Genomic DNA, 16,942 nt, shown 5'->3' on the forward strand with positions numbered 1-16,942 from the left:
GACTTTCTTTGCAGCTAATTGAAGTTAGACAAATGTCTTTAATGCCTTAATAGCTGTCAAAATATGTGATTTTCCAGTGTTTTTGATTTGAATTTTTATGTTTCTAACAGTTTCTACATCATTAAATCTTTGTTTTGGGTTTAATGTAACTCAAAGTCATCAGGGTTTTAGTTGAATTATTTTATAAAACAGAAAATCTTGCTTGCCTTAAAGACCTCTTCTTTCTTCGTTTAAGACATAGAGAGAACTTAACTTTGTTGCTTTCGACCTGACATCTCAGATGCTGTTGTTCTTCCTCTGACTCTTTTTAATCTGACTTTGGTTATTTTACCGACTCCATGCCTATCGAGCTCAAGACTGTTCAAAGTCTACTTGTCAGTGTTCTAAGTAAACATATGACTCATAAATGTTGGCAACAAAACATGATTTATTGCAATTTGTGTGGTAGTGAATGATATTTAGTGGTTATTTTTATCATACATGGTAACACATACAGAACAGCCAGATACCCAGCCCAACAGTTCATAATAGCAATAATATTAAACAGAACTCATTGTTTTATTTGTGTGAATGTGTTAAGCATAGTACACAGTAAGAAAATACTTTGAGTCACAAAAACAAATGTTTTTCATTTTCACTAAAATAAAACAGAAGAAACAGAAAGATAAATCAGAAACAGATGTGTGCTGAATTTATTTATTTAGCTCACAGATTAAGAATCACAACACTAAAAAGGCTAATAAATTATACATTTACTCTTGACAAGACCACATCTATTGCATTTGATGAAGCTATTTATTTTTAATTGGCTAAACATACCTGTCCTAAAACATTTCTTTCATCAAATAAATTAATGAAATTGAATTTAGCAGAATTTCAACTGAAAAGGACTCATGCCATTATATCCTTAACTAGGATAAAAAAAATTACAAAATTATTGATGAAGAAAAGTAGATAAAGATAAATTTACAAGGAAAAATCCATCAAAGTATTTATATATTCCAACGGCAATTAAGTTTTCTGCCCACATTCACAATCTCTCATTCCACTTGCCTGTTTCCCATCAGAATGTCCAGGTTCTACAACATCTGATGCAGATCTTGTTTTTTAATGACGTCCAAGCGGGCATAACATCATTTCAACATCTCTGACTCTTTATTCATCCAAGGCTGCTTTGAGGTTGGGTTTGAACCCTAAACACCAAATTACCCCAAATTTAAAGAGAGACCAGAATCAACTTCAGAGATCTGTGAGGGTGGACAACCTGATCTTGTAGAAAAGTAGAATTCCTACGTAAAAGAAAAAGAGGAAAAAAAAAAACAAAGTAGAGGACAATAAGACATGCTAAAATAATATAAGTGGCCAACTTAGTTTTGGGGAAAAATCTCAAACTTAGACAATAGTTTAGATTTGTAGATGTATGTGTTAGATCATGACAGGGATGAAAATTTGACCAAGTTATGGGGAATTATTATTAAAATGAAGTTGAAATTTTGGTCCCCAAGGTGTAGAAAGTGATTTTTAAGGACTTGGTTTTAAGGGTTTGTATTTGACCGACGATATAGTTTAATTTAGGTTAACTCCAAGGATTAGGTATTCTGTTGGGATGATTAAAGGTTGTTCTAAAGAGCCAGGGAATGCATTCAATGTTGATGGTGAGTCCCCATGGGGATGGAGAAACAAACATGCCTGTGTGTGAGTGAGCATGCATGTATGTGTGTGCATAGATGTGTGTTGTTGAAAGGGCACCAGATGCTCAGATGATGAATGGGTTGCTATCACAGCAGAGGCAGCTTAGTGACACTGAAGACCTTAGATCTTCTGTGGCTGACAAACACGAACACACATAGCCACACATGCACCATTTCTAACCTGACAGCACTGGAGGAGAACTGATCTTAGTGCTCATCTTTCATCTTGCACTCCTCAATCTTCTTTTTCTTTTTTTTTTAAACTTTGATCACATATTTAGTTTTCCTCTCAGGTTTTGTAGTCCTATAGTACATACATAGTAAGATTATATACAGACACATATACACTGTATATATACTTGTTTGTTTGCTTTTTTATCTTTTTTGGGGGGAGGGAGAGCACATGGACATTTTTTTGTGATCTGCTGGCGACACATTATATGAGACATCTTATTGTAGATAATAGCTTATCTACAGTATGTGCAGGTTTTATAAATCAGCAGTTTATATCATGTGACAATAAGTTCAGTATGTTCATGTGTATACATGATTTTTTGCCAACTTTTCATTAAAAAAAAACTGATTTTTAGTTTTGGAATTTAATCTCTTTTAAATATCCTGCTTAACTGGACTACTTTAAATAGCAAAAAAGAATTATAAATGAGTCAGTTGCACTAAACTAGCTTCACTGTGAACATGATTTGCTGTGACACAACAGAATGATTTCCTGTGTTTGGTTTGGCCATTCTGTGTGAATGCATGGTGCAGCAGTTTTGTGGATTTAGCAGGACAGTGTTGTTGTTTTGTTTTTTGTTTTTTTGCTTTGTTTTGTTTTCTTTTAGTAGTGAAACATTTGTAATTCTGCCAGTAGATTTATTTGAATCCTAAATTCTGTAATTTAATTGCAGTGTCTTACTGTAGACTGAACTCGTAGGTTTCAACATCTCAAAAAGGTTACCCTTTGTCAAATTCTCTTCTTCACAGTTGTGGATCACTGTTTGTCCTCAGCCAGGCATTGTTGTTTAATTATTGCTAAACCAGTGGCCTTTTGGGGCCAGATCATGTTGTTACAGCCTAGAGCATCTGCCGTGATCTCAGATTTGGACCAAACAAATCAGCCATGTTCCAGGTCAACAGTTTTGAGTTGCTACATGTAGGACATTATTGTGTATGGGCTCCTCTTTGCGGCCACAGTTTATCTCATCTGTGTCTGTTTGTGCGAGAGGTAATTGGCATCAGTGACAAAACCTTTTCTCCTCTCTCTCATCTACAAGGACTGCACCACATTAGATCTGTCCTTTGACAGGCCAATCAAACAGTGGACTAATTAATAAATCATATCACCACGGTAACAGCAGGCACAGGTCAATGCTGCAGGCTAGCAGAAAAGGCATCAGTCTGTTGTGTTTGTGTATCTGTTTGTGTGTTTATAGGTGCAATAGTTTGTGTAGCTGTGCATTACCTTCTCAAGATATCAGCTGGAGTGAAAGATTTTACAAGTATTCCATCCAGTGGAACATTTGCTGATGACACAAGCGATGACACTACCAATATTCACGCCTAAAAAATGCAATTCCACCCTTAAGTCTTGAAGGTTTTTTTATAGAAATAGATTTTCTCGGTTTAATTCAGCCTGGTTGGTGGATCGGGCAGGGAGTTGTTTATAATTCAGATTTATTTAACAATTTTTATAATATAATTTTACTGTCTAATCATGTAGTCTGAACACTTATCTCTCACAAAAAGAGGTTTATATGAATATTTTAGGTTCATTCAGCGTGCCTATAATGATGATGATAAGCTTTTCACATTTGCTGCTACACTGTTGCCTGATTTTAGGTATCTAATTATCTCCACTTCCACGGCTGAATTAGTATGCTTGTGAACTTAGAAAGTTTCTTTTAATGAATGGCTCATGTTCATTAAATGTGTGTATCCCCGACTCTGCCAGGGAGGCTTTTAAGGGCTTTTGGGCAGTTTTTGTCAACTTTGCTCAGATTTGTTTCAGAGGATCATATAAGCAGGACCACAACGCTGAGATGTGTGCCGTTTCAAAACAAGATTAGAACTTTAAGTCATGCAATAAAATGAGGCCCACAATGAAGACATCAGTCTACTAAATAAATATATAGCATATTTTAGAGCTGTAGACTATAACACCAGCTTTTGATAAATAAAAAAAAATGTAGATGTTTTAAGCATTGAATTGGAATCTGGTTTTGTTAAACTGAATGTTTGAATCAATGTGAGCTTTATTTTCTTAAGTTTACCAAATCTCTTCACTCAGTCAAAAGGAAAAAAAAAAGATCAAAACTCAAAATAATGTCAGTTACTACAAAAGCTAAATGTTTAGTTTTAGGGCAATTTCAAAGGTCTTTCTGCTTGAAGTTTGCATGTTTGACTGTTCCTGAGTGGGATTTTTACTTAATGTTTTGGTCTTCTTACACTCTAAAATATTGTGATAGGATACTTGGTTTATTAAAGTGAACTGGTGATTATCTGTAAGTAGTTCTGAATGCATGACTCTGTTAGCCGTGCAAAAGACCTCTTTTCACACCAGCCCTAATGTAGGAAATGTTAAAGCAAGTATACAGAATGAATGAATAGTACAGTTGTTTGTTCATTGGCCTCTATGTTCATTTTGCTTTTTCAAATGTATTTCTATCCATCTGGCAATAGTTCCACCTCAGCTCTGAAACCAGCAACTCAGCTCTGACCGAATTGCTGACCTATTCACAAGAAACTCACAAAAGCTGTACACAGCAGTTGACGCCTTAATTTTTTTTTAGAAATGTCATTGGTATTAAAACCTAAACCAAAACACTCAGTAGAGGTTAAAGCTGTTTTTGAATAAAATTCCTTGTATATAGCACAAGGTATATGCTGGGATGTTTGTGCTTATGTGTCAAAAATGCATCAAACCTATATATGTATATATATTTCCACTGTGTTTACCTTTGATCAGTCATAAGGTTAATCAGGTCTTTTATATTTTACTTGACTCCTAAGTCCCTAGTTGGTATTAAAACATGATTAAGATCTTTAAAATTGAAACTGGATTAAAATGAATGTGAACCACAAATAAAAATGTTTATTCACAGGAATTTATTTAAGGAATACAATAGCAAATGTGGTATTCACTGATTTAGAGTCGTTTTACAAAATATTAGAAAGCAAGGGAGTCTTGACTTACATGACACACTGTGTGCACCAAGTTTATAGACATTTTTTATATTCACAAAAAGTTCAAAGTATAAAAATAAAATGCTATTTATATCCGTGTTTTAGTTTTCTTTAAAGAGGGTTGTTGTTTATGTAATTCTTCTCCCTGACTTGTACTTCACCAAAAATAGTGGCATGTCCTAGATGATTTCCTGGGAATTAAAAAAATGAACACAATAAAAAGTAGTTAGTATGTCTATGAAAGAGAGAAAAGGATGAGTAGTATTTTAAAGGTAGCAATAATTTGAGCTTGAAAGAATAATGATTACAGCATTTACCCTTGTAGAGATAAAAGAAGCTGAAAAGCTCAAAGAGTTGTGAAGCACAGGGTAAGAATAGAACGTGTTGGAATAACAAAAGCTTTGCAGAGATGCTTTTTTGGACCTGAATGTGTGCAGTTACAAGGGCATAAAGAATAATAAAGAAATGAAAGAGTGAAAGATTGAATTTGAGTCCCACAGTCAATTGCCTGTCTCTCCGTCAGTAATTTCCTTATCTCCTGACACTTTTCTCTTACTCTCTTTCATGCCTGCTTTGTCAGCCAGTCACTCCTCATTCCATTATGTGGCACAGGGCTCAAAGGTTGATATATGAGTGCTCCACAGAGCGACTTGGACATGAGAGACTGCTGGACATACATTACACACATCACTCACACAGTCACTCTTTGGTCAGAACTATAAGAGAGCTTTGAGGAGGACTGCCAGCATGACAACACACAACTCAATTAGGATAGAGGTCAAAAAGAAATGAAAGAACAGTGAATGATGGCAACAGAGAATTGGAGTGAAAGGAAAGAGAGAAGATGTCATAAAGTAACAGTAAGAAAGAAAGTGGGCTGAAAGAAGTCTTTCCTTTTCAAAGTAAATGTTGTAGTCATTTATTGTCTAAGTTTTTGCTTTATGTTAAATAGAAATCAATAAAGAAAGTAAACACTTTACCTCAAATACAAAAGTATTTTTTGGCTGGGGGAGAGGGGTGTAACTTAATTACTGCAATACATTGTGAATATGTTTTTCAAACAGTTGGCTGTAAAGTGTTTTTTTTAAAGGCTAAAAGTGGAAACTAGTATAAGCTCAAAAGACAAGTGTGGGTATGAATCCAAAAAAGACGTGCATATAAGTCCAAAAAATATGTAAATCTTTTATTTATTAGGACTAATTATTAGATAGATGCAAAATCAAGTGTGCTTTGATTTTAACACAAACTTATACATTTTGAATAGGGATGTTTTGAGAATTGAAATGGTGTACAGATTCAAACATTTTGTTGATTGGTATTGGAGTAGCTGGCACTCTAAGCTCTCGATCTGATACAGTCAATGGTTTTACCTCAATGCAGCTGCGCTTCAGTACGACTTCTGTGCAGCAGCTGTAATACCACATCTGTACAGGCCTGGAAATTAAAGTCGCTGGAGCTTCAGTTTCGGTTTTCTCTGTCATCAGATGGTAAAGAACTTACTAATAAACCACCAGGCCAGTGCCAGACATTCTACATGAAGGTCACAGATGCTATAAAAGACACAGGATACGATACAGAGGTAAACGAAACAATACTGATTTATTAATCAAATAATTTAGTCAAACACAACTCAGTGACTTCTCTCCTTTCCTCCCACCTTGCTGCTGTGCTTTTCAGCCACATAAAACGGCACTGGGGTTAGATGTAAACACTGAAGTGCTGGACTAAACTGTAGCTAAGCTGAAAAAAACAATTGTAACACAGAAAAAAAAAGAAAGCTGATGTGAAAGAATCTTCATGGCAACAGAAATAACACAACTATTTTTTAGAGAAAAAAAAAAGAGCACTCTCCCTTTGTGGAAGTTTTTCTGACAATAGTGAGCTATAGAAAAACTAAGTTCATATAGTTTTTTTTTTGTTGTTGTTTGTTTTGTAGGAAGAAAATTCTGAAAATAAAAGTTGTGAGTGAAATTAAGAACTTACACGTGTTCTAAAGAGTCAGCATAAGCACCAAAAACTGAAGCATATGTGCTGCTGAGGATAGCGATTGAGTGGATGTGATAGAGGAGGCCAGCTCACTAAGCAGGGTCATAAAGTTGATGCTCTGATTCTGTCACTGGGAAATATATTTTATCTTTCCATCTTTGTCTGACTCGCTTCCTCTCCTTTACACACAAACACGCACAACCACACACACGTAGACATGTGATGCACTTACAGCAGGCGTCCATCGCATTCCTAACAGCATGACTGCCCTTGGGAATCGTCTTTCTCTCCCTCATGTGATTACAGCCTGTACTTGCCTCTCTTGAGTGTTGCTATCTCATGCACATCCCCACACACAAAAAAACAGAGTGCAGTCTATGCCACAGTTTTACCCCCTCTAAGAAATAACACAGTGGGAGAGAGAATCGCTTATTTTCGTGTCCCTTTCTCAAAGTCACAGCGTTTATCTTCTCTACTGCAACACCACTCCCACACAGACTTGTCTAAATAAACTCCTCTTCCAGCGCACATTTCCGTCCTCTCAGCTCATCATTCCAATCGGTTCTGAAGTATGATGTCCCTTTTAAAAACACTGTCACAGATCACTACTGTTCTTTGCATTGCGAGAAAGCACAGTGAAAACTCATTTTGCCTACAAAATGTTTGGTAATACATTTTCAATAAAAACATTCACTGCATGTGACAGCAGAGATGAGAGTTGACATGTTTTTGTGGGCTGTATAACTAAGATAAAAAAGGCTTTTGTTGAGAAGATTTCTCAAGAAAACTTCAAAAAAGGTTGGCGTGTAATAAAAACCAGAAAGGTTGACATTTAAGATGTATACATAAAAAGACTTCAAGTATGCACGCGAAAATGGGCTTAAATGACAACGTTAACTATTTGTCTGTTTTGATATTTAAGTCCAAACTGTACAAAGTAAAATGCATATTTTAGAAATGGCAACCTGAATTTTGTTGCATGAAAAGTCATCTCATTGATTCGATGCAACACCAGAAAACACAACAGTCACTCTTCAGCTTTTGTTGTGACTTTCAAATCAGCAGAATAAAAAGAGACTGCATCAGCAGCAAGCTCTTTTTCACTATTCTCTCCATCTATCTGTTCATGAAGAGAGGGTGGAAATGAGCTCATCTCTGTTGTTGGTGTTGGCAGTGTTTAACAGAGTCTGCTTTTTGACTGACAGACACTGAATCAGTGGAATCTTGTATGCCAGAGAAAAGGGGGGAAAGGCAGTGAGACAAAGAGTGAGAATGAGAAGCAGACAATATTTGAAAAGCAAATAAAGGGCTGTATGAGAATTCAAATAACAGAGGTGCACCTTCAAGATCTTACAAAGATCTACACACAACACAAACTAACATATGCAGCTAAAGAATGGGTACAGTATGGCGTAAACGATTTCATTAATAGGGTTTGTTAAATCAATCCAATTACTGCCATTATGCTTTAGTGCTGTGACAACTTCCTTCTTCCCCAGTTATTTGGGGCTGTCAAAGGTGCTGAAAAATACATTTTCAGCCAATTTTATCATCCATCTGTTTTCTTTTACCCGCTGTTCTTTTCCAGGTTGTGGAGGAGCTGGTACCCACCATATTTTAATCACTGTGGCTCAAGTCATACAAGTATTCTCATTTTTAAAGCAATTACAACAATTTGCAGATCCACCTGAAATTTGTAGGAAAATCATAAATGTTTAAAAGTAACTGCGTCATATTATATCCTGATGAAAAGGGCTTGAAGTGCCAGCAGAGCTAGAATGATTGCACCTTATCTGGGTTGTTAGATGACAATATGTTGTTTGTCGGGTTTATTCCTGTTTGTGACTATGTAAATGAAAACAACTTTGATATAACTCTTTATTGTAAACCTTTTGTTTCATTTATGTGCAATTTACTTTCTAATGGAAGGTTTTAGCAAGTGCTTATCTCTACAGTGAGAGTGGCAAAAAGAGGGCAATTTTTAACCATCACAACCATTTTGAGGCACAAGCCCATTCATCCTTCGACTACCCACTAAGGTAGATAGTCTTTTTAGCAGCGTGTGATTTGATAAAGGCTGCATTAGATGACAGCTGCTCCATAGTGAGCAAACTTCCCCACTGACCAAGCTGATGACCATCAATAGGATTTCTTTTTTTCCTCACCTGTTTTTATCCACTCGCTTTTTGACTGTATCTCACTCTTCTCTCACTTTCATTCCCCATCATCCACTAATTAGTCTCGTGGGTCTGGAACAAACGAAAGACATCAGTGGTTGGAGATGAATCTAGACAAAGACAAATGAGAACAACTTTTCTGGAGCATCTATAAATAGACATAATAGTAAAGCAGTCACTTTTGTACCAAAGCAGCTTTTCAACAAAAGCTAACATCAGATGAACAGGAAAGTGGACTTAAATTGGGGAAATCATTCTTGAAAATAAAGAAAAACAGCCTGCTGCTTGTCTAAATCTCTGATAACAACACAAGTTTTAGTTTTGGATCAAGGACAGGTTAGTGTACAGCACAGAAAGAAACAAAATAAACTTGTAGGTTGTCCCATTGGTTCTTCTATGGATCTTTGTTCTTGCTGATATAAATAAATCTCATTCCAGAACTTTATTTTGCTGATCTATTTTCGTTTATCCCTACTGACTGTCATTTGGTACAGCAGCTTTACGAGAAGCTTTTTGAATGACAAGTCTTTTCTTCAGTTTTCCTGGATAAAAAGTGTTCACCTTCAAAAGCGAATGAGCTTCAGTTTTTGTCATGGTGTGGGGCGAACGAGGCGAACCCAGTGTGCAGACTCATGATGAAAATAAACTAATTCATTTAGAAACAAAAAACAAAGAGCTGACAGGGCAGCAAACAAAACCTAAGCTAAGCTAAACTAGGAACTAAACAGGAAGAGGAAATCAGGACACAGGGGGCGTCGAGAAGCTACAACAAAGCAAGTAAGTGGAGAAAGTGACCAGGTTTTAAAGACAGGATAATGATGGGAAGTGGGCACAGGTGAGTGATTACAATTGTAGGCAGGTGGAGATGGGCGTGGCAGGAAGACCAGAGACTGACTGAGGAGGAGTGAATGTAGCAGGAAACACAGACATGAGGAACAAGAACTGAACCAAGACCAGGATAAACACAGGAACCAAATAATCAAAACACAGAAAACACAATATAAACCCAAACCCTGACCGTTTTATTTAAAATGAAGATTACAATTAGATATAATTGATTACAGTGTTAATTTTGGGAGCATTTTTATCCTTTTGTTTTTGGGTTTTTTTTTTTTTGGTTGACATGCAAACCTAAAACACCCAAAACACAGCAGCATGTGATCCCTTTTTTTTGTTTGTTTTTACTGTAACATTGTGAAGCTTCTTAGTTTTTTTTGCCTCCTTACTTCTGCAGTCGTCTTAGTCTTCTTGTCTCGTCTCTGTGTATCACAATTGTTTGATTGTTTGTTTCTTTTCTTGTACAAGAGCAGCTTTTGCTGGCATGTGCTATGTGTGAGCGTGTGAGACGGAAAGAAGATAAAATAATATTAGAAGATAAAACAGAAACAGAGGAAAAGCAGTATTTTTATGCCTTCTCTTTTTGCATTGGCCCTGCAGGAGAACTGTTTAAATGTGTCGGAATGGTGAACACTTCTCTGCCCAGAAGCCCTGTTTGTGTCTGAATATAATATGTTTTTAAGTGTGAATCCTGTGTATGTGTTTAACAGTATTCTTTTTTGTTTGCTGCCTTGTGTAGGTACAGTTTGTGGGATTCTCTGCTCGTACATGTGTTTATGTGGCTCTTTTGGTTTTTATTTTTTTCTATGTGTGCTTCGGTTCTGTATAATGTTTGTGTGGGTCTAGGTGTGTTTGTGTGATCCATTCACTGGCTGAACACCTGAGTGCTCACAGTGACAGAGAAGAATGGCAGGCTGTCCAAACCAACAACCTACAGCCAAGAGAGACTTCTCCCAATTCTGTTGGCTTAGTGTTTTATCACTGTGGCTCAAACACTCTCTCACAAACACATGAAAGACAAATGCAGATGCATAAAAAAAAACACCAAAGGATTTTATTTTATTTTTTTACTGCGAGTACTGGAGATCACATCCTTTTGTGTGATGCCTGTTAAACAAAGGCAAATCTACTGCTCTTCAGAAAATGTGATTGTTTTTTCTTTTTATTTGGGTAGCTTTTGTTCTGATGGTCTTTATACAATTATGAGAATTTATGTTTCATTTAGGCATGTGGTTTCCCAAAATAATATTTTAAGAAGTAGCTATTTTAGGAAAGCACACCCTATTTGTGTTGTTTAAAACAACAACTTCAAGGATACAAAAAGCTGCAATTCTTAGTTCATCTTTCATCAGGACTCTAGGAGCACAGAAATTAGCCACAAAATGCAGTGCATTAATTTTACAAAAGCAACAATCGGTGCCTACAATTTCTTTGCTTAAATGAAGAAAAATGAAAAAAAAAAAAAAATAGTAATTGTTATTTTGTTCAGCTGGAAAGAAAAGAAGCCAAACAGCACTGACATTAACATTTTGATGGAATAAATATCCTGTTAGCATGGACCTTTTTACTTCAAAGTGCAATTGATGTAATGAGACTAAAACTGCATGATTCATCAGTTCATCAATGTTCACCTTATAAATATCAAATATAGACCTAAAAATTTAGCTGTAGAGAACTTATATCTGTTTTAAAACAAAGAAATGATGCTGACAGTGACTTGATGAGTAAAAGCATAGCTTTTAATCCAAACCAACAGATACATTTATCACCCCCACCCCTCTTTTCATATACAACAAAATTCAGGTATGTGTTCATAGTAACTACATTTTGATATGGATTTTACTTGTGAAATAAATCCACAAGCTTTCTGATCTTCTCACTACAAGCCGATCCGTACATGCATGTCAAATCCATCTTCATCCAGCAGTCTGTACATTTATCTTTCAATAAATTGTCAGGCAGCACACACCTCGCTCCGGTATCCTCCTTTGTTTGCCGAGTGCACCGAGTTAAACCTGACCGTTCAGGAAATGTACAGAAAATTGCACAGCTAGACAGTGATGCAAATTTTAAAAACACTTAAAAAGGCATGCTTTGTGTTTGCCTTCATTAAAATATTTATCACTACTTTAGGCTTGAACAAAATGAGCCATTATCTTTTATAAAGAAAAAGAAAAATATTCAAGATTTGCTATTTAGGGGCATGTTTCTGAATACCCTTAATAGATTTCGAGAGCCCGTTTGTGTGAAAAGGGCTCCTTGAAACATAAAGACAGTATTTTCGACAAAGTTTTCCAAGAACACCTCTCAAAATCTGACATTTTACATAATTAAATAAAAAGAAAACTGTTGATTTTTTGCATCTTGTTTTGGATATTGTGGGAAAGAAGAAAGCACATGGATTCATTACCAACATAATCTCCTTTCTTCTCTCATTTCTTTTTTATTTATCCTTATTTTTTTTAACGTTTTCATCTCATTGATCTATGTCCTTGCTGCAGTCTACTTTTTAAAAAAACAGCTGAGCTTCAAATCTGCTTAAAACAAATGAGTGTTTTGGCGTTTCATTTCTATTTTCCTAAATTTGCAAATAATAATTTCATATTCAAATCATTTTGGTCTTTTTCATTCTTACAGGAAGTTTTGCTCCGTCATATTTTACGCTCTATATTTCATATTTAGTCTTTTTGTTTGTTTATTTATTTGTAGTTTCAAACCACCAACCACACATGGAGAGCAATGCACCCCTAAAAAGTAAATGTTTGTTTCTAAGTAGTTTAGCTCCAGCAAACTCTTTAAACTGACAGATGTCACCATTCCATGGTGATGTGGTTCTTGTTGCCATTGTTTTTATGGCTGTCAAGGCATTATGTTAATAAAGTTGGGTCATTCTGAGTTGGGCCTCCAGCCTATGGTCCACCAATGGGACTGATTGATCACCTGGCTGTCAGTTTAATCTCAGAAATGCACTGGAAGAAGGACGGAAGAATGGATGGATGTGGGACAGAAGAAGGGACGAAGGAAAATGGATCAGTTAACAACAAAGTGATGAGAAGTCCTGAAAGCAGAAGGAATCCTAAAAGCAAGATGAGAAAAATACTTAAGGAAAATAAAAACAGCTGTTTCAAAACTATAAATATTAAAATTTTAATATAAAATTATCATAACATGCTGAGACTTACTTTGTCCAGCCAAGGGTCTCATCAGGGACAAAAGACAAGAACTATTATTATTACCAGTAAATAAATTGTTAAACTTTCAGAAAGGGATTTCTATTATTTTGGTGTTATTATTTGAACATTTTCAAAATAAGACACTTTAAGATATTTATCATGAGTGTGCTTTTGTTTATTTGGCTTTTTGATTTCATAATATTATAAAAAAAATATGACAAATATGACATTGGTCACTGGTCTCTCAAGCCTTTGAGGATCAGTTCAATGGCTGCCATCAAAAGTAGCCAGTTGGTTCAAGAAAATAATTTAGTAGTTTGTTTCTGTTTTATTTGTTTCTTTTTTTTTCTTTTTGCTTTGGGGAAAGACAAGCTTGAACAGAGAAAAAACATATTTTGCCAAAGTTCCGGTTTGTAGTGACTAGGCTCACACCAAAGCACAGAAACTCAGACATACTGTATGGCTAAGAGTCACTCTTTGGCACAGTCGTTAACTGTAAATCAGAGTGCTTGAAAGGTGACAAACAAGGCCTCACACAGTGCAGGAGAGGTATGACATCATTCCGTTTATATCACAGGATCTCTGACCACTTTTCATTGTTACTCTTGAGAAAGTCCCATTTTAAAAAACTAACACACAAACATACACACACAGTCCACACAAAGATAGGCCTGTGCACCTATTGATTCTTTCTGTTTATGCTTGAAGGAAAATGATTAGCATTCTACTAGGTCACCACAGAAAACTCTGGTACACACCCTGGAAACATGTCAGCAGAGCAACACACACTCTTGAGTTTTATTACAAAAAGAAAATAATCTGCTCATCATTCCAGTGTCCCATACTACATCAATACTCATCAATTCATAAATCAGAGTGATCAAGATCTGTCAAAAAGCAAAGAAGATTATTCATTTGAGCTTATATCTGTGTATCATCACAGGAAAAAGAAGTAAAAGAATAATAATCCATTAGCCTACTTGACAAACATTAATCTCTCTTGGCATTCAGCAATAATACATATTCTGTCTCTACATTGTGCTCACATTGAAATTGGTCGGATTACATTTTGATCAAAATATTGAAAGCTGGTTCTACATTAACATTTACAGCAGATTTTTCTGGTATTGTCCAAAAAAAAAAAAAAAATTGTAACATGTATCAAAGCCGATGCAAATCTGTTTTTTTTATTTGTCCTCAATTACATTACAGTAAGTACATGCTTATACAATGTACTGATTGAATTCATGCTTCATTCCTAAACCAGTCCAAAATGTTCCTGTGTACCTCTGTATGTGTGTTGGATAATTAGACCTTCAGTAAATCAGATTCATTTCACCTTGATTTGTCTCATCACAGTTCAGTCAGTATATCTGGTCAATTCAGGTAGAAAATGGCTGCTGGAATTAAAGGAAAACCCAGAGTTACGCTAGATTGTACTTTAGCAGTCAGGATAATATTTGTGATGATATACACAACATACACAATTCCAAACTCTTATAGGCTTTAAATTGAGTCTTACTTCATTGCTTGTACTCATCAAAACAGTTGTAACGTTTTTGTTCCAATGGCCTAAATTAGTTTGTCCTCCTTTATATATACTTGCATTATTTAGAAACACCTCCCCTCATTGAAAACCACAACTTCATCCAATCTTGACAATCACTAAATAAATAATGTAAAATCTCCTACACCAGATAAATAGTTGCACCAGCTGGGGTTATAAGACCATGATGAGATCTAATGGAGTCTGATCCTTAATGAATTTGCACAATACAACTGAACATTCTATTGAATATTGAAGAATCAAAGAGAAAAAGTTATTTAGGAAAGGAAAATGTTTGTTTTTGTTTGAAATATTTCAGTGAAAAGAATTCATTTAAATGACTTTCAGGGTTTTTTGTTGTTGAAAATGTTCTTATTCATGAAGTATTTATTCATTTGTTTATTTATGTATAATTTCTAAAATAATTTCAATGCAGATATAACACTCTGCAAGCTCTGGTATAACTTGTGTTGCTGTTGTGTGACTGTAATTAATTTGATCAGTTGGTACTTGCACTGTCACCTCAAAAAACTGGAATGTTCTCAAATTTCACTGCAACACTGAACAGCAATGAACTCACAATTAAGTTTACAAACACACAATATCCTATTCAAAAGAATATGTAAAATTAAACCTGAAGTCTGAATATATACTTTTGCTTTACATAAAGGTTCCTTTAAAGGACCTGTTTAATAAACCTTGTTGAGGGCCTTTTTGTGTGTTTCTTTGCTTTATTCTGTTCCAGACCTTTAACATTTAAACAGCATGGGTTTTGCATTTTTTGTATGAGAAACTGGACCCCTGTGGAGACAGAGATAACGGGTTGATATTTGATTTAGACTCCTCCTGAAAGGAGGAAAAAATGATAAATATCAAGCCAAGTCTGCATCTCCTTTTTTTTCTGCAGGCAAGGTTAGAGTCAGCATTTTTGTTTCCCCCGTCAAGGCTTGCTGGCATCATGTGAGACTATATGGAGATTATAACATTGTTTAAGGAAAGAAAAATCAACAGCCAGTGAGGGGCTAAGGTCATGCAATTTCAGCAAATAAAAGTATAATTTGTGTGTGTGTGTGTGTGTGTGTGTGTGTGGAGGGGGGCAGAGACTGGTAAAGACAGAGAGAAGTGCCGAAGTGAGATAGGAAGTGAATTAAGAAGAGTACAAGAAAGGAGCAATAGAGACTTTAAGTATAGAGAGCAAGGTAAGGAGAGTGAAAGAGTTAGAGAGTCCGATGGACAGAGATAGTAGTGCCTTGCAGCCAGTGTCCATATCTCTTGCCAGCATTGACTCCACACACTGCACTACAACTAATGGACTCTGTCCTTCTCTACTGTCTTATCTATCCTCTCTCCCTTTTTCCATCCTTCCTTCCTATCTCACAGTACTCAAAGCTGCTCTATCTTTCCACTTAACGGCTTCACCTCAATCTCATTTTTATCACACTTTGCTCTTTGCCTTTCCTTCTCCTGCTATCTCACTCTCAAAGGCTTCTGGTCTTTCTCTCCTTTTCTATCTTGTCCTCCTTCTCATGTTTTTTTTCATCCATTTCTTCTCTATGACAAAAAAACTGAAAAGTTCACCTTCTACTCTTTTTCCTCTTATCTTTGGTTACGCTGAATAGAGTAGAATTTCTGGACATTTTGTTGCTGCCTTGTGCAAGTCTCCATTTGATCTTTGTGTAGTTCAGTGCAATTCCATGTTTTACTGTTATTATTTTTTTTATATATATAAATTATATCGTGTGGCCTCTTGTTATTAGCCTTCCTGTCGCCTTCAGGTCAAAATGACCCAAAGTTATAAGGACCTCTCTATCTCTCTTCTTCTCTCTCTCTTTAGACAGCTTCAAGAGAGTTAGAGAAAAACAACATACTGTATTATTTTGAAGTATTAACTTTTAGACCCAAAACAAAAAACACAAAAGTAGGTTGGAATGGAAAGGGAGAAATGTGTGAAATATGTTCCAGGACTTTGGTGAACGAAACTTGTCTTTCTAGTCTGATATATTTGTTTTCTCACTTGAATAAATATGACAGTTGTCAGCTTAATAAATTTGTTCTGTTTTTATTTTTTTCTGTACCTTTCAGATGACCCAGGAACAGTACATACTTGCAGCCCAGCCAAACCCTCTCCACCAGCGAGGTGCGTCAGAGTGCAGTGCCCAGGTTTACCCTGCAGTCGGCATCTACGGATGGAGGAAGAGATGTTTGTACTTCTTCATCCTCCTCCTTCTCGTCACCATGATTGTCAACCTGGCGCTAACCATCTGGATCCTCAAAGTCATGAACTTCACTCCGGTAGGAGACATCTGTGTGTGTGTCGTTAAAATGCCAAAGTGTTATAGGAGTTTGTGT

General features: G+C 35.9%; 1 protein-coding gene across 1 annotated transcript in view; it reads left to right on the plus strand.

Moving 5' to 3' along the window:
* LOC108241435 (zeta-sarcoglycan) overlaps positions 1 to 16,942 on the plus strand; it is a 271,208-nt gene that overhangs the window by 130,102 nt on the left and 124,164 nt on the right. The window contains exon 2 of the mRNA XM_017425577.3: positions 16,676 to 16,885. Coding sequence (XP_017281066.1) covers positions 16,676 to 16,885 — 210 coding nt within the window. The remainder of the gene's footprint in view (positions 1 to 16,675; positions 16,886 to 16,942) is intronic.

Source organism: Kryptolebias marmoratus, linkage group LG3, assembly GCF_001649575.2.
Source record: "Kryptolebias marmoratus isolate JLee-2015 linkage group LG3, ASM164957v2, whole genome shotgun sequence".
Taxonomy (NCBI): Eukaryota; Metazoa; Chordata; class Actinopteri; order Cyprinodontiformes; family Rivulidae; genus Kryptolebias; species Kryptolebias marmoratus.